Source organism: Mixophyes fleayi, chromosome 1, assembly GCF_038048845.1.
Source record: "Mixophyes fleayi isolate aMixFle1 chromosome 1, aMixFle1.hap1, whole genome shotgun sequence".
In the NCBI taxonomy this organism is placed as follows: domain Eukaryota; kingdom Metazoa; phylum Chordata; class Amphibia; order Anura; family Limnodynastidae; genus Mixophyes; species Mixophyes fleayi.
Genome location: NC_134402.1, coordinates 335,299,609 through 335,318,629, shown reverse-complemented (window position 1 = coordinate 335,318,629; position 19,021 = coordinate 335,299,609). Strand labels below are relative to the sequence as shown.

Genomic DNA, 19,021 nt, shown 5'->3' with positions numbered 1-19,021 from the left:
TGTGGGTGAAGTCATATAAATCTCATCCTACTTGCCATATTGGCCAACATGGCATCCACAATTTTTGTTTTATAGGTTGACCAATAGGGACCAGTAAGGAGTAATTTGCATGTCTCTTTTATAGCGCAGGATACCTAGGATACATCTAATCCATCTTACTATAATTGTAATGACTGTTTATCATATTTCAGGCAAGAGTACAGTCCAATGTGCTAGCCCAATAACAGGCAACCTGATAGACTTCAAGGGTTGTATTTTGCAGCCCTCTGACTTTACTGTTAATCTCAGTAATAACTTGAAACAATACATTTAATCAAAACAGTGATAACTATCTACAATAACATATCAGCAGGGATTTTAAACAAGTGTTACCAGCTATAACAAACAAATCTGACAATAAAGTAGGAAGGAGCTGGGGGCCACAGGTGAAGGCTCGGAGAGCTGCATGCGTTCTTAGAGACGCCTGTTGCCAACACTGAGCTAGCCTCTTACTCCAAACAGACTCCAAGGACTAGATTTACTAAACTGTGGGTTTGGAAAAGTGGAGATGTTGCCTATAGCAACCAATCAGATCCTAGCTTTCATTTATTCAGTGCATTCTACAAAATGACAGCTAGACTCTGATTGGTTGCTATAGGCAACAGCTCCACTTTTTCAAACCCGCAGTTTAGTAAATATACCCCCAAATGTTACTTATTGGACTAGAAAAAAAGGAAATAAACTTAACAGCTAAAACTGGTAGGCCAATTCATTAGACCTAATCCTAAAGAGGCAGTTTTATGTATCCTTCATTAACTTGTACAGTAGTCTTGGATAATTGAGTGCTAAATATATATATTTACACATTAATTATCTATTTTGAGGATGGATGTTGCATTAATATCTTGTGTGGTGTAAAATGTAATGATGGCTGTGAAATAGAAGACAAACAGGTACCGCTGCTTCACAAGTGTCCAGTATGCTCAGTATAAGGCTCTTTAGTTCACTCAGGGCAGTGTGGAGGCTTCCGGCTGGAACGTCTTTGGCAGATGAGGTTTCAGAAGATTCATCCATAGAGGAATCAGTGGATACAGCAGAATCTGCACTTTCATTACCTCTGAGCTGGCAGCAAAGAGATCGGACTTGGCAATGCGCTTCCCAGAGCTGCAGCCGCAACTACAATTAGAAAAAAAAAGCACATCAAGATAGCACTTTCTAGGTGCTCTCTGGGCAATGTATTAAAAGCATTTAAACACACACTAGTTCCACATGTAATAAAGTAGTGATGTCCTCTCAATCTCATGATTAACTTAGGCCATTGGTAAGACTAATTGGTACAATATTTCAAACCTGACAGTTTAATTTAATGAAGAAGGTGGATCTAAAGTGGTAGGGTCTCTTCACCTCTGCGCACATCTAGGTACACTTCTAGGTTACAGAGGATATGAGCCTTGATGTGCTCTGGGCTGATCATCCTAATACATTAGTGCAAAATCAATCTCATTTTGCGGTGTACATCCAGCGTGCTTCATAAATGAGGCCTGGGGCTATATTACTAAACTGTGGGTTTGAAAAAGTGGAGATGTTGCCTATAGCAACCAATCAGATTCTAGCTGTCATTTTGTAGAATGTACTAAATAAATGATAACTAGAATCTCATTGGTTGCCACAGGCAATATCTTCACTTCTTCAAACCTGCAGTTTAGTAAATATATCCGCTGGTGTGTTTAATACTGTTTTCACCAAATCTCAGATCTTTAAATTAAATCATCATAAACATTCTCTGTCCGCAAGAAGGTCCCTCCTATGCTGCTGGGTATTACTGTTGCAGCACTGCTTTAGAATTGTGAAGAAGAGAGAAGGAGAGTGAGAGAAAGAGATCTACCTGAACAGACAGAGCAAATGCAGTAGAGAGAGAAACAGAGACATTTATTAAAACTGTTTCAGATGATTTTTTTTTTAAATTACTAGAAAAAAAGCAGAGGATTATAACACTAACACCTTTTACTCTGCACAAGTTTTCATAAATAGACTTCAAAATGTAAAAAAATTAGGGGTGACTCTTTGGGCTACTTTTTTAACAGTTATCTAAAGGTGAAGTGAGGTTCGAGGGGATGATGCTTAAAGAAAACGCCAACTTTTACTAATGATAACATGAAATTCATGGATAAAATTAAATTTATCTTTCAAAACTGTTCCCTAGGTTTGATGAAGGTGATTATTTTGCATAAAAAAGTGGAACATAAGTCGGTTTGAAAGGATTTAACAAATTAGCATGAGGAAATTGTAGAATGAGAAATGAGGGCTGAATTAAGCTCGAATGATTTTAAAAGCTAGGGTTGGATCATTAAACTGTAGTTAGTACTCTGGGGTAAATAGTTTAACTAAAGGGAGTACGCCCATCTGATGTCATATGGGAGGACCAGGCATAGCACATAAGTTAGATGGGCGGAGACTTAAGCAGTCTCTTGGCTTGTGGATGTTGCCCACTCACCCTCCCTGGTTGGGTGACATTAGGGCCTGCTGGGGGATGAAGGCTATTTCTATAGTGATGAAGCCGGTTCTGGTACGGCTGGTGTTGGTGGTTGTCAAGGATGCTGAAGTTGCCGGAAAACACAGTGCAGTCGCCGGCCAGTGGTTAGGGCGCACATTACGGTAGCGGGCACCCTTAACCCGCCTCTTTTTGTTTGGAGTCGGCTACAGTCTTGGTCCAAGTACAGCCTGTGCGGGACGGTTTGTGGTCGCATTCCGTTAGCCCAGAAGGGTTGCGGGTTCTGCAGTGCCCGGGGCGAATGCCCCATATAAGCTAGGTATGTACGCCTGGGGTGTGTGTGGTAGTCCCCCCATCTGCGGGTGTCCCATGGTTAATGCTGGGACATCCTGGTTTACCTGGCGGATGTTGAACTGACTGCTCTTTTCTCCACCAACATACCTTCAAAATAAACTGTAAATTTCTCCACACTAAGGTGTTGTGTCAATTATTCAAGAATGGTTTAAATAAGGTAAGAGGTTAAAGGAAGTAGAGATATCAGCCATTAAGCATTTTATAGACAAGGTTTTGCTGAAGCAGACATGAATTTAAAGAAACATATAAGGGTTTATGGAAAGATTGTAATACACAAAAACTAGGAAAATAGTTAAAAAGATACATCGGATTATGAAAAAGGGCCATATTTCAATGGAGGAAATATAGCAGTGAGAATAGTATAAACTTTTCCAGCACTGACTCAGAGACTGCCATTTCCTTAGGAACCCCATACACTCCAACTCATTTATGTAATAATCACTATAAAAAAGATGGACTAGGTCAATAGAGTTGTGAGACAGAGTATAGTAAACTGCAGTTAGTCAGGGGGCTGGGAAGTACACCCAGAAGAGATCTCCAAACCACAAGGGACACAAATGGACATACAACAGAAGCCCCCCAGGAGCTGACTGTGGCCTATATTTCTTCACTGTCTGTGGTTGTGTCTGGAGAGAGATGGGACAGTAGCCGAGAGAAGGCAATGGATAAAAGGGAAGGCAGACAAAATGGTTACAATGGATAATAGTGCAACATTATACTGTTAATAGAAATGTTATATTTATTGTTACATTAGCAGTGGACAGTCTTCAATGTTGTAAATTTTAAAAAAAAAATGATCATTTTCCTATTTCTAAGAAAGAGAAAAAAAATAAAGGAAATAAATCTATTTCCAGAAGATGAAAGTGGATAAAAACTGTCAAAGAGGTCGGGATTATTTGGGCAAAATACAAGTCCTTGAGCAAAGAAAATGTTAAAATATGTGATTATCAATGATCCAAAACGTTAAATTACCAAAAGTGGCTTATATAACTTTTCTAATTACAAATTACAGAGACATTTTAGTGAAATATGGCTTATTCCATAAATATGCTCTAAATGTATTCCATTATAAAAACAAACAATAATATCTGCAATAGAGAGTTTATTGCAATCTGTCTGATATTCCATTTCACCACTATGGATGCTCCCACACCAGTAACGTCAAATATCTAGATAACTGTTGTTCTTCATGCATATTTGGTGGTGGGGTTAATTAGGTGGGCTGAACATAGAACCACCCTCATATTGCAATTTTCCCTAAATTAGTAATATGTAAATATTTGAACTACTGATTGGCAAATTGATCTGGACAATTCTGAAAAGTAAATTATTAATAGAGATGTTCACTGACCCAGTGGTTTTGGTTTTGGATCTGAATTTACTTCGTGTTTTGGTTTTGGCAAAACCGCCCTGGTGTGTTTTGGTTTTGGATCCCTATTTTTTTTTATAAAATCACATAATTTTGCTTTTATCCCTACAATATTATTAACCTCAATAACACTAATTTCAAGTCATTTGCAGTCAATTTTGACCATCTCACAGGTCACAATATTATTTTCATACACTTTCAAACAAAGACTGCAGCGACCTGGCTGGATGCTAAGTGACAGAGCAATAACTCAAACACACGGAAGTTCATAACACATCTAGGAAACATTGCCACACAGCAGTGGCAGAAATGAAAGTGGTGCAAGTGGTGTCCTTGGATCATGAAATCAGTTATGGTTCATTTGATTGCTCCACCCGTTCCTTGGATAACTGTGGTAATTCTACAGCTAATACATGAAGCCGAGCACTGACCCCCCCATCCCGGGATGCGCGCTTTTATCAGACCCAGACCAATCAATGCACTAAAAAGAGCCATTGTAATTCACAGCAAAATGCAAGTTCATCACTGAGCTTCGAATCAGCCCCAATCACTAAAAATGTATAATATAGTTAGGTACCTTTGACGTAGATTGCAAACACTTTGTGCAATACTGATGAAACAGCAGCAAAGTGGAAGGTAATACATATACACGTCTATTTAGACATCCATGCTTACATTACTTCTGCAAGCAATGTTGTTCTTTGTTAATACATGTTGTCTTTATACCTTTCAATTTTTTTTTTAAATAATCCTCCACCATTCTTTGGATGTTGATAATTGATAGTAGGATCAGGTGGAGTTACAGCAGAGGTGTCACTAATTCTGGTTAATTCTTTTACAATAGACAAGACTAGATGTCAAAATGCTGTGCTGAGTCATCTGCATCATCAATGGGTGTCTAAGATTTTTGCATAGCACACAACAGTATATAGCACATGTAGATAAACATTGGCACACAGCGGTAACTGAAAGGAAAAGTGGTGCAAGATAGCCTCCTATGCCGATCGCTGACAAGGTTCCCGGCTGTGCTGAAAACTCTTTCCGAGTACTGGAGCGTGGGCAGCTTAGGCAGTGTAAAGCGAGTGGGTACATGGGTCTCCAAATTCCCTTTTTTCCCTCCTAGTATGTAAAGGGACTGTCTGATGTGTCTATTTTTATGCTGTCATTAAAATAACCCTTGTCAAAGTCGTATAATTGGATGAAGGAAAGTATATTGGTTAATATTGTTTTATTTGTCGATTGCACGCTACACGTGGCATACGGCGTGCGCACAGGCGGCCGCATCACATGACACGCGATGCGGCCGCCTGTGCGCTGACGCGGCCGCATCCCGTGTCCTGTGCACATTGCTCTGTGTGTCTGATATATTTGCTGTGCTTACCTGCTCTCGTTCCTGCTCCTGCTCCTCTGCCTCTATACTTTGCTCAATTTCTGACAGCAGTGAGGTACTTGTGGTGTTTAAATGTTGAAGACTCGTTTCCTCTTTCAGCTCCTCCATTTTCATCTGCAGCTGCCGATAAGAATTCCGTAGTTCTTCCAACTCCAGCTGGCTCTCGCCCAACTACAAAAGAAGCAGAAACCAAATACCCAGACCTTTAATAAGGGCACCATGGTCCAGGAAAGTGAAATCTAGGACAACAATTAACAGAGGACACTTGGAGAGAAGATAAAATAAAGTACATTTGCATTGCTGGGAAGTTTTATTTAAATTCCTTAATTGTTCTTTGTGTATTTATTTAAACAATTAGGAAGTAGAAAATATAAAAGTTTTTTTAATTAATTGTGCATATATTATTTTGGCACTATTATGAATAAGAAAATGTATTTTCTGCATTTATGGTAAATTTCCAAAATTCATATGGTGTACATAGGTATATAGGTAGATTTGCTTTATATTTTTACTGGATTTGACACATTGGGACTGAAAATCTTTTTTGTGCCATGTAAATATGCACCCTGATGCACTGCACATGCTCCAAAGCTTACCCCCGAATTAGAGATGCATCATACTTGCCAACATTTTACACACCCTCCAGGGGCGCACGCCAGGGAGGTCCTAGTCTCTGGAAACCCCTGTCCTGCCTGGTGTGCCTGACTCTTTTTCTCCCCACCCGGCATGGGTGGAGGAAGGGGGGAGGGGCGAGCAGGTTGGTGTGCGGGGCTGCCACAAGTGGGGGAAGGGTGCGGAGATGCCGCGAGTGGTAGAGGAGGGGTGGGGGACGATTAAATAATTGGTGGTCAGTGGCAGCAACAGGCAGCCAATCGCGAGGCTGCCTGTTGCTGATTGGTCTCAGACAGGAAGTGCTCACTTAACTTCCTGTCTGAGCAGTGAGGAGAGATACAGCAGAGGTGCACTTAAAGGTAAGTGAGAGGTGTGTGTGTCAATGTTGTGTGTTGACAAGGGGGCTTGTGGCAATGTAGTGTGTGTGTGATGGCACAAGGGGCTTGTGGCAATGTAAGGTGTGTGTGTGACGGCACGGGGCTTGTGGCAATGTAAGGTGTGTGGGATGGCATTGGAGTTGTGGCAATGTAAGGTGTGTGTGATGGCATGGGGCTTGTGGCAATGTAGTGTGTGAGGTAGGTGGTGTCTAATTAATGTGTGTTATTTTGTTTGTGGGGTTATGGTGGGGCAATTTAAGTTAATAGTGGGGTTGGTACAGACTTATTACTGTAGGGTGGGATGATTCATTTAATGTTGGGGTGGTTTGGGCGCTATTAATTAAATGTGTGGCAGAGTTTTGGAAAAAAAGGATTGCTATTTCTTAAAAGTAAATGCAAGTTATTTAATGTATGGTAGGAAATAGGTTTATTTAATAAATGTGAATACAATTAATGTTGGGGTTGTTTGGGGGAAATAGGTCTTCTTATTAAAGGTGAATAAAATTATTTTACAGTCGGGCTGATTACAATAAAGGGGCACTAATAATAAAACATGAGTTGTTTTGATTTAATGTCGGACTGCATAGAGGCAGGGAGGCCTACTGTGTTCACTCATTGCTGGTATTTCTATATCTCATGTGCCTATTCTATTTCCAAACAGGGACCCAACATTCCAGGATCCAGACAAGCACAACTGAGCCTTAGGACAAGAGCAGCAGCAACAAGTATTAAACGCAGGAAGGACAGGTAGGAGAGAGCAGGACAGTCTGCCAGCTGTCCTGATTCTGGTGGGGCAGTCTTGAGTTTGGGGACTGACCCACTCAGTCAGGACTTTGTCCCGACTACAGGGACAGTTGGGAAGTATGTCCCATTTCACACTGCTCCCTCATGAAGGGGGAGCTGCACCTAACAGTAGTGCACGCAGCATTGCTCGTGTATTTAAAGGGGGATTGGAAGAGTTGGAGAGCTACCTAGCACTGTCTAAAATTATAGCCACGCCCCCATCCACCTCCCACTGGTGGTGTGCCGTGGAAACCCCCCTCCTCAAATCCTGCGTTTGCCCCTGCCCTCCCTCTGGGTAAAGTGTTAGGACGGAAGAGGATGGTGAATTGCGTAATGGAGGCTCAATCCTGCCCACTTCACTAGGAAGTGGGCAGGATGGACAGAATGCGGGAGAGTGGTCTGCTCTCCTGGAATTCTGGGAGACCTACCTGGAGTACGAGTTACAACTTAATTGTACTTGCAGACCCTTGCATCTGGAGAGGTGGATCTTGGGCGATCAGGTGCATGGTCAGTACAAGGGTGTGCATATGGAGGTGAAGCACGTCCACAGAGATATGTCCAACTGTGAGTTGGCAGCATCTTTAGATACACCTTTTAGGAGGCATATCTTTAAAGCATCTCTGAATGATGACAGCGCCAGCACGTATTTTTCCAATGTTAAAAATGACTAAAACATGATGTGGATTAGCTCAGGCAAACAGCTGGAATCATGGGGGGGCAGAGTGGAGCCTATAAGAAATTAACCATTACCCCCCCCCCCCTCCCTCATAGAGACAACCAGTCACATGCTGAAGCTGGCAACACAGCCCTGGGGTGGTGGAGACTGGGGTAAATGTTAAAAATAGGGATCCCAGTGGTGTTCTTGTGACATTGCATCTGTCACTGACTGTTTGCGCATGCTTTTGGAACTACAAGAACCAACATTCCCATGAATTATGCTGTGGATGAAGATTCACAATGGACTACGTCTCAAAAGAAGAATTTGCTGTTAAAGTAGAGAAATATTGGCTGGGTGGCTTTATTTAAATACAATATATTTGGGGTATATTTACTAAACTGTGGGTTTGAAAGAGTGGAGATTATGCCTATAGCAACCAATCAGATTCTAGCTGTCATTTTGTAGAATGCACTGGATAAATAACTAGAATCTGATTGGTTGCTATAGGCAACATCTCCACTTTTTCAAACTCTCAGTTTAGTAAATCTAGCCCTTTGTGTGTATCTTCTTTCTTAGTATGTTTTAGCTATTGTGGAACTACATCACTGTTTTTTTTTTAATCTATGTTCATCTCTCCCTTAGGATGTAAGCTCATATGAGCAGGGCCCCTCTCCCCTCCTGTCTCCATACCTGTTCTTCTACTCCATCTTCGCTCATATGTCTGCCCGGAGTTCTGAAGTATTGGTACTTTGTGTTTATTGCTCTGTACTATGTCACCCTGTATGGTCTCCTGTTTGCATTATGTACGGCGCTGCGGAAACCTTGTGGCGCCTAACAAATAAATGATGATAATAATAATAATAATAATAATAATCTCTAAATCAGACACTTTTTATTTTTTCTGTGTGCTTTTTGAGCTTCTAAAAACTACACAACTGTGGGAAACACAGTTTATCCAGGTCAGGATCAAGAACATGAGATGATAAACCTCTCAGTATGAACTTTCATAAGAACGCCAATAAACACTGGGGTCATCTCTGTGATGTTTGTATGTTCTCCTTGTGTTTACTTGGGTTTCTCTGGGTGCTCCAGGTTCCTCTCACACAACAAGATATACAGAAGCCAATAACCTAGTATGTGTGTGTCCGTGTGGTAGGGAATATAGATTATACCACCGTGTCAGGAACTGATGTGAATGGTTAAATATTCTCTGCAAAGTGCTGCTTAGTATGTAGGTGCTCTATAAATATTAATATATTTCAGTAAGATGTTTAATCCATAATAGAGCATGCCCCAAAATATTATAATTTAATTAACAAACTCATCCATAAACTTTAGAAAAAAAAATTGGTTCTATAGTTCTTTTAAAAGTGGCATTTTTAATATGAGAAAAAGGAAGTTCTAATTTACTATAGATGTTTATTACAATGCTGAGCATGATGGGATGAGTTCAATACAAAGACAATGGGGATCATTTATGACCTGCTGTCACTGTTTATGATTTACTATGTGCTTTTCAAATATATACGTATTTGGGTTTTTTCCTAACCTTTTATTCATGTATATATCACCACCGAGCATCTGCCATTTTGGTTCTGTGACTTGCTTTGTGTCAAGTACACAGTTAATTCTAAACAGTTATGCCTCCCACCACTCCCATTATCTAACCAACCTTAGTGTACCATTACAGGTATTAATGAGCACAGACAGAGACACAATGTCGGATGTGCTACACTACCACTTTGTAAAAGTATCACTCCACTCCTTTGACATAACTTGATACAAAGATATAGTCTGTTTCAGTTGATTACTTTTATATCCTTATATTTTTAAATAGGTTGGTTTTTGAAAATACAACAATTTCCTACACACTAGAATTTCTCTGAAATAATCACCACAATGACTTGAATGAACCATATGGTCATGCACTGGGTAAGAATTAAATTTGCTGCAATGAGGATTGGATACCACTTAACTATTTTTATTTTTACCAAACTCACACTTCACTACATCTAGCAGTTGGTTATTGTTCACAGAATATATCTACCTGGAGCTCCTTGGTACAACTCTGTTGACTTAATGTTAACTCTCGGTCGTGCAGTTCCTCCACAATTCCCTGAAGCTGATCATTTTCTTCCATTATAGTGCTCAGCTGCTGCTCCAGTTCCCGTTTCCGATCAGAGAGCATCTTTATCTGAAAGCCAATAATGATTGGAGTCTGGTAAACAAGATAGATGGAGAAAACACAGCACACTGCCTCAGCTTATGAGCGTATCCTGATCAGAATTGTACAGACTAATGTTTCTGGAATCTGTGAGATGCCTACATAGAAGGGGGAGGTAAAGCAATCAAGAATGTGAGCTGCCTTGGAACCAGAGACCAGAAACAAGCAAGCAGTGTGGGAGTATTGAGGAATGCCAGGAGATAAAGCACAACCTAAACCTCAACTCTTGGTTAACTCTTTACCTTGACCTCAGACACATCGGGAGAGAATCACTAAGTAACAGGTCCTGTTATTTAGTTACAATACAAACTCCTACAGCCTTTTGTGGAACAAATGGGTAACCTTTGGCACTGCAGCTATTTCCAGCTTTTGTGAGCTGGCAAAAAGCATAACATAGGAAATGGTAAAGTACTGTGGTTCTCTCTACGTTCATACAAGGCTGCCATCTGGTTATTACCTGGACAGTCAGGGTTTGGGAAAACTGTTCAGACAGGGCTAGTTACAATTGAAACGGCTATACTTACTGATTTTGTATCTCTGGTGTTTCAGGAACCGGTAAGTGAAGGTGAGACAGGAGAAAGGGGTGAGCATGAGTAAAGAGCCAGTCTTATACCATAGCCCCGTATAACAGGCACCCAATGGCACTGTACTGAAGGCACCTTATTTTAAAAAAATGACTATGGCACTATATGTTTATCACAAATTTTCCTGTTAATCTTGTGTTAAAATAATAAAAAAAATCTTAAGAATAATACAGACATATTGCTAATGTAATCCTGTAGTATTAGAGATTTGAGCTCCAAATAAAACTTAAAAAAACAATGAAGATTAAGCAACCATCAACAAACAATTGTTAATATCGCTATATCTCAATAACAGGTTTAATGTGATACATTTATTAGTTGATCATTGTCTAATTTTATCCATCAATTTTTAGGCTTTATTAAGAGCACTGTTATTCTAATGCATCTAATTATGCCTGGAAACCCCGCATTGGGGCCACATTATATGTATCTGGATTGCTCTTAAGATTTTTTCTAGTTTTAATATTTTTGATAAATATATAGCTCCACATGTTGTCTTTATAGGTTGTCTTTATATTTTTTGTTGTGTATTGGGGTTATGGGGTAATACACTTTTACCGATGTCTGCTTGCTATCGCATAATCTAAATTCTAATCTGTTTAGGTGCATTTGTCTTACCTGTTTAAAATTACTTGTCCAGTTTTCATATCACTGTTTGCATTTTAAAGGATTTAAAAGACTTGATATGAAAAAACAATTACTGGACAAGAAGTCTATACCTGCACATACTGTAGTGTTTGTAAACATTTAAGTATAAATTCCAGGGACACTTGCTGCTGGGAAGATGCATAGAATCATGTCACACATAGTGCACTGCAGTCTAAGTGGACTACAACTTTCATTATGATGACATGTTCACCGAACATCGCCATATGGTTATGTTTTTTATTTTAAATATTCATCCTTAAAGGTCAACTCCATTTACATAAACTATATCTATATATGTTTTTACAACTTTTCCTCAGCTGTGAATTATAGTTAGTTATTAAATAAATACATTGTGCAGAGGTGCAACACAAATTCCATTTTTTCTTTTTACGAGATGTCATGTTCCTATTCCTGAACCTCTGAATTCACATTTACAGACTTGTACATGGCACAGGGCTGCAAAATGGCAGAGTGTGGGTTAGCCACAGTAATGTGCATTATTCTGCTGCCGAACTAAACATTTGGTTTACCCGGACAGCATATTCCAATGAATTTTAAGGAGTGGAGAGAGAGCATTAAGGGATGTGTTTCTAGATTACACAGAGTCCACAGAACATTTTTAGAACAACTTCTTCTGAGGTGATGGCAGATAAGCTCCATCCATCACTTTAATGTGATACCAATGGGAACAGTGCTTAGTCTGGAAAAAAACAAACTTATACTGTATATTACAATATAAGTGGTGAAATTCAAACATAAAATTGGCTTGTAACATAATATTTTAACAATGATAAAATAAATATAAAAACATCTTGATTCAATAAACATATATCAAAATATAATAATAAATAATATTATTTTGGATGACAACGATTAGTCATGACTAGCAGATTTGTGTGTGTTATGGGATGAGAAGAAGTTATAAAGACTAATCTTCCTCTCTCGCCGTTCTACTTCCGCCTCCCCTCTCTGTCAAGCACTCCATTGGCTCCACCTCTGCTATAGAATCCCCTCCCTCACCTACAAGAACCTCTCTAACTCCACAGTTCTATACCTCTCCAACCTCACCTCCATCCATACTACTTCTCGCCGTCTACAGTCAGCTAACAACCGCCGCCTCACCACGTATTTGGTTACCACGTCACATTCCCGCATTTAAGATTTCTCCCGTGCTGCCTCTTTTCTATGGAATGACCTCTCTTATTCTATCAGGCTATTCCCTAGCCTGCATATCATCAAATGATCCCTCAAAACTCACCTTTTTAGGATTGCCTACACTTCCTCTGCCTAAACCTCTACCCTCCCCTCCCCTCCTCAACCCTTTTCTTTATCCTTCCTCATTTATTATTTTACACCTCACATTCTTTGTTCCTCCCTTCCTCAGTTCACCAGCCCTTATTCTGCTCTCCCTTTAGCTTTTCTAGTCCCCTCACCCACCCCCCTGGTGTTTCCTGTTAGTCTGCCTATTCACAAGGAATAGAGGGCCTCACAAGCAGGGTGCTCTATTCCTTGTGTCCTCCTCCTCCTCTAGTCACCTTCCTGTTGCTTCCGGCACCCCAGCTTCATTCTCAACCTCGACTCTGGGTTCCTGCCTTGGTCTTCTCCTCTCCCCTCTCCTCCATTACTGACTCTGGTCCTGCTAGTTGCACCCTCACTCCTGGGCTCAGGCCCACCCTGCTTTAGTTCACTCCCCACCTCTCTTCCTTCTCCTTTCTGGCTCCCTACCGTTCTTTATTCACTCATACCTCTCTACCCGGTCTATCAATTTAATTGCATTTTATGTTTGTCTGAAGTTTATCCCACCTATTATAACAATACATCCATAGTAAGCTCCTTTAAAGCCATAATGGAAGAGTTCACATTTTTATGTTTAAATAGGGACACGAATAACATTTTAAAAAACAATTTAATGATACATGAAAGTGTCACAACCAGTAGGGTCAGAGGAGTACCCGTACAGTCTGCTCACGTTGGCACTACCTCCTAGAAGGCGCGGAGTCTAACGAAGTGAGAGGTTTTCGCCGGAGGCTGCTGCAAGGGCGCTTGGTCTTCGCAGCTCTCTGACCACAGTTCGCGATTCTGCTAGGAGGTGATGAGCAAAACTCTGAAGAGAACCAGGACTATAACTGAAGATGCTTCGGATGAGGAGTACCAGGAAGGTTGAGAGATTAGGAGACAGTAGAGCAGTGTGCTGATTAACACAGGAGGCTGGTAGCGATGGTAGCAATAACTGGCAGAGAGTTTACCACAAGGATATGTGCTGGAGACTCAGATAACAGGTCGCAATAATATACAGAGCTTTACCACAGGGGAGTGGAGTAGTCACAGTGGCTGTGATCATATGCGGATAGATGTGCTGGAGACATCAGAGAACAGGTAGCGATAATCTGTAGAGCGTTACCACAGGGTCGTGGAGAAGGACATCTGAACAGGAGAGTAGACCTGAAGATCTGGCAACTTGGTAGAGAAGCAGGTGCTTTAAATAGACAGAGCTGACAGGCAATTAGCCAATCAAGAGAATGCAGGAAGTATTGAGCAGACCAGGTGTGTGTCTGATCAGTTCAGCCCAGAAAGTGAATGCAGAAAGAGGTAAACAGGTGAGAACAGTGACCATAATGCAGGTTTACCTGGTGCAATTGACAGAAAGGTTAGCATTGAAAGAACTGAAGGATGATCAATCAATAATTATAAAGCAGGCAGATAACATGATGGGCGGGGGAGTTTGATAATGCAAGACAGGCAAGATTATATAATTGAGGCTGAGAGACAACTAATGATCAAGGTTTTTATAAAACCTTACATATTGTTCCAGCTAAAGAATGTAAAAAATATCTTAGAGTTATTATAGAATGCTGAGATTGACAAGGTGATATCCAGAGAAGAAGTCCACTTTCTATAATGCACCCAGTCACCCACACTTATTACCACTTATACAAACTTCATAAATCACTTTTGGCACATCCTGGCATCCTATTATTTTCAGGTATAGGGTCCCTTACTGTCAACATTAAATTTTACATGGATAATTTTTTTCCAGCCCCAAGTTTCCTCTGAGATTTCAACTTCATGATACTGCTCATATTTAGAATTTGGTTAAAGATTTTATAGGAAAGATTTGTACAGTGTTTTTTACTTTGAATTTGTAAGCATTGTATACCTATCAGGCCAGAGTTTTGTCAGTGAAGACTTTTCTAGAAGTTAATGGTGGGATCTCAGAGAGGCAACATATCTTTATTTTGGACTGTATTATGAGCATAAGAATTCAAAATTATTTCGTTTTTTTAATTATTTATAAACATTGAGTACAGCAATAGGTACCAAGTTTACACTGAGCTTTGACAAACTGAACTTGATGAATTATAAGAGCTATATCGATTACTTATTTATAATTTGGGATGGCACACCTGACACCGTTTCTGATTTCACTAAGTTCCTGGATATCACCCTTTCAATTCAAGGCAATAAAATCATCTAAAATTTTCAAATATTGGCATATTCCAGCAATTATCTACATTTCAAGTGCAGTCATCATAGACCTAATATTTCAAAAGCTCAATTTCACAGGTTTAAGAGACACTGTTCTCTAGATGAGACGAGACATTTTTGACTCAAGCATCTCTAATAAAAAATACATTTTAGGGAGAGGTTATCCATCCAAATCTTGCATATGACTACATAAGAACAAACAAAAAAGTAGATGAAAATTAATTTTTCGATTCAAAAAAGTAGTGAGAGCATAAACCTTTTGATAATTCAATGTTATCATTTGTCTCAAAACAAAATAATACATCTTCAATTAATATTATACAAAATTTGTTTTCATTCTACAACAGGTTTCTCTATTAAACCCTTTGATCAATGAAGAGTTTAATAAAGTTTTTTGTGAGAAAGACTTTTCAGAAGGTTACCTTAAACCGTGACTGCTATTAGGTCTATATTGATAAACTATATAGAGTTACCACTTTAGATGCTCACAGAACAGAACAACCATTGTGATAACAAAGGTGTGCTCTCTAAAGCACAAAGCCTTGAAAGTGTCTTTACTGCATGGAGCTGCCTTAAGCTATTAGTTTCATTACTTGAAATAACAAACTCAACATTGCTACAAATACGGAGCTGCTTACGTGTCCTGACTGACAAACATAGTTAAAAAATTTAAAACCAGCACTGCACAACTATTAAGGGAGACCCCCAGATTTATTGCTTCCCTGACACTGCCAGCATTACTTCCACCTATATCTCTACCACAATATATTTGAAACTGTTTAACTCGACATAAATATACAATCTTTCATTGACGAGGATCTTTAGTGGGTGAGGACTGGTACCCAAAATTTGAAAAGAGGGCTACCCATGAACATACTTTGGACTCTATTGGATTCTAATTAGGGGACTAAATATCTATCTATCTATGTATCTATCTATATAGATAGACAGACAGATTTATATATATATATATATATATATATATATATATAAAATATATATATACACAATCCTTCAAACGCTTACTAATAACTCACCTTTTCAAGCTTGCCTATCCTATCATCTCCTGACTATCTTATCTATCGCCTTCTCTTCATTTGCATCCATCTCCATTTTATCACAGTTGGTCCTACTGTCTCTCACCACCCCTCCCTCTAGAATGTAAGCTCTCACGCACAAGGTCCTCTCTATCTCCTGTCTTATGTCTGTCCACTGACCGTCCCCCTTGTATGTCCTGTCATGTTCCGTGTGAGTCCCCACAGCATTAATCACACTAATCTTTCTCTGTATGTGTATATATATATATATATATATATCTACTATATAAACGCCTAGTGGCGTGTGGGAAAAAAAAACCCAACCTGCAGCACCACCTGCTGGGCAGAGTTATACACTGACCTATATATTTCTTGAAGGAGAAGTGACAGTTGGGAGTGGTTGGTGGTTGCCGGGGGTGACAGTGGGGAGTTTTTAACACCTTCAGTAGCTTGATGAAGGAAGTAGTGATGAAGATGAAGGATGAGGTGATGGAGAAAAATGATGAGGTGGTGACATGTGGACAAAACCACGTTAAAAAAGGGCGCTTGCGTCGGGAAGTAACGCTCTTCCCCTGAGGAGGCCTGGGCTAGGCCCAAATGCATGACAAGAACCTTTTTAACACCTTAAGTAGCTTGATTTGACTAGAATGCATGAGTATCATGCACGGGTTAACTTGTGTATATATATATATATATATATATATATATATATATATAATGTGCATAGATCAATATTTGTGTGTTAATTGCTGGTTATATTTGGACAATCTTTTTGAAATTGCTGTGTCAGTCTCTATTATTATTGGTTATTATATATGAAGTTTTAATCATAATTTTTTTTATCATTTATTCTATCATTATACCGATATTATTATTTTACAAGCCAATTCTATGTTGTTTGAATTCAGCCATTTGAATTGCATTATACAAGTGATTTTACCATACACTGTTCCTTTTCGAGGTTTTATGTTAGAATATAGGACTGGTGACCTTTCGTTACAGCTGCTTTTCTGTGAAATTAGAATGCCTTAAGGAGAAATTCTTTACATTTTACTTTTAATGGTATGCCTCAGACACCTTTTAAACAGGAAAGGCCAATGTATATGCACAATATAGACATGTATCAAAATACAGGCCAATATTGGTGGAAAGTATATGTAGGTTTGAATGTAGAGCAGCAGATGTGTTGTAGGCTGCAATCTTTGCACATCATTGGTTTTCATTGTTTTCTTCAGTTCCTATAAGAATATTATTTATTTACATGTCATAAACATTTAACTATAAACTCAATTAAGGCTAAATTAGTTCCATGTATTTATTTCATACACACAGTAGTAATTCTTAAGTGGTTTATTCATGTTTATCACTGTGACTCAATGTAACATTGAAGGCTCTTACTACCAATGCATTAATGTAATCATAGTGGGAGGTAATCATAGTGGGAGATTTCATTATTGAGCATAATATCACAATACTACAGAGTTAAAAAAAAATTGAATTACTTCCTTAAAGACTACCAAATCTCAAATGATTTTGGGAAAAAAATAAAGAATGCTCTTGTGGACCTGTAGGGACATGGAAACATCAAAAATGCATGATCATTTGGAATACACACGACACCTCCAACAGGATGTCCAAATGTAAGAGTATTCCATAACTATTTGGGTACTAATAGAACACTCCTTAAATGGAGTCTGTGGCATTAATTTCAACTGGGTCATTCATTTCAATAGAAACTCCAATACCCCCTTTGCATTAAATGGAATAAATCCCTTGTTTTTAAAAAGTGGTGACATTTTGTTTTTGCTTTAATGGACTGAAATCACTATAAGTCACTGAAGTAGGGAGAAAATACTGCTTCACAGATTAGAAAGTTGGGAAAAAGAGATCCCCTTTTAGGCAAATTCTAGTAATATTGGTTGATTTAAGAGAAGGCAGGAACATTGCCATTATGTAGATTTCCTTCTTTATGTCCCTTTATTCTTTTAACTTATTGAAGTTATAAATGAGACGCTAGTGAGCAGTATCTCAAGAAGAAAAAGAGTACTAAAGGGGGTGGTTCAGGAGTGACAGTAGGCAGAACTTTGAAGTAATGTTTTTACTTTTCCTGTGATAGACCACAACTTAGAAATGTGAATGTGGGTGGGCAGCAATGTGCATGCACAGAGGACAAATAGGTACATTTGTGTGTTACACATTCATATTTTTTTCATTTCAGAAATATCCCGCAAAGGGCACCTTCCATAAATGTAGCAGTCAATGTACTCTCCTAGTGTGTGTTATTATAACAAAATAAATATAATCACAATAGAAAGTGAATTAAACCTATGAGGACTAACCCGTTTGTGCAGCCTATATATTGGGCCACAACATTGTTCCCTCTAAGATAAAGAATCTGAGGGCGATAGTATAACTGATCTATTACTCTCTTTCTTCCTGTGCAGACATAAATCACTACATATCGTCCAACAGGACTCCTTCATTTGGGTACAAAATGCTCTGCTGCCGAATTTCCCATTTGATTTACTATTGCAGCTACTTAGGCTGAATTAATGAATTAAACATACTCTCAATAATTAGTTAATTAAGCACAAGGAACTGCAATTGTAAATTAAGTGGGAAATTCAATAGCAGAGCATTTTGTATCAGATGGAGGGGATTATGTTTTACGGTGTCCCCCTACACAACACCAACATGAACTGACTTGTAGATATGATCATAGTACCGTCTTATTTATTAATGAATACTCCTCTTTGGTTAACAGTTTAACATTAAACAAAAACAGTGTATAGGACTGCAGTGGTTAAATATATCCATTATACACAATATATAGAAATGATTTTGCTGATAGTCTTTCTTTAAAACCTTTCATGATTTGATAATGTTTTTAATGGGACAGGTTGTCTGTTCATATTGTACCTTTAATGCATTTAAACATTGTAATATTAGATATTGTGATACATATACTTTTACCACAAATTCCAGAACGCAACCAATTTATATTCCATTATTTGTATGATGTAATTCAA

General features: G+C 38.9%; 1 protein-coding gene across 3 annotated transcripts in view; it reads right to left on the bottom strand.

The window, feature by feature from the left end:
- The window catches only part of BICDL1 (BICD family like cargo adaptor 1), a 77,251-nt gene that overhangs the window by 16,166 nt on the left and 42,064 nt on the right, over positions 1 to 19,021 (bottom strand). For all 3 annotated transcript variants that reach the window (XR_012693005.1, XM_075214807.1, XM_075214816.1), the window contains 3 exons: positions 10,061 to 10,207; positions 5,575 to 5,754; positions 937 to 1,155 (listed from right to left, as the gene is read on the bottom strand). Coding sequence is in view for 2 of the 3 variants with exons in the window: in XM_075214807.1 (XP_075070908.1) it covers positions 937 to 1,155; positions 5,575 to 5,754; positions 10,061 to 10,207 (546 nt within the window). In the remaining variant the exon portion in view is untranslated. The remainder of the gene's footprint in view (positions 1 to 936; positions 1,156 to 5,574; positions 5,755 to 10,060; positions 10,208 to 19,021) is intronic.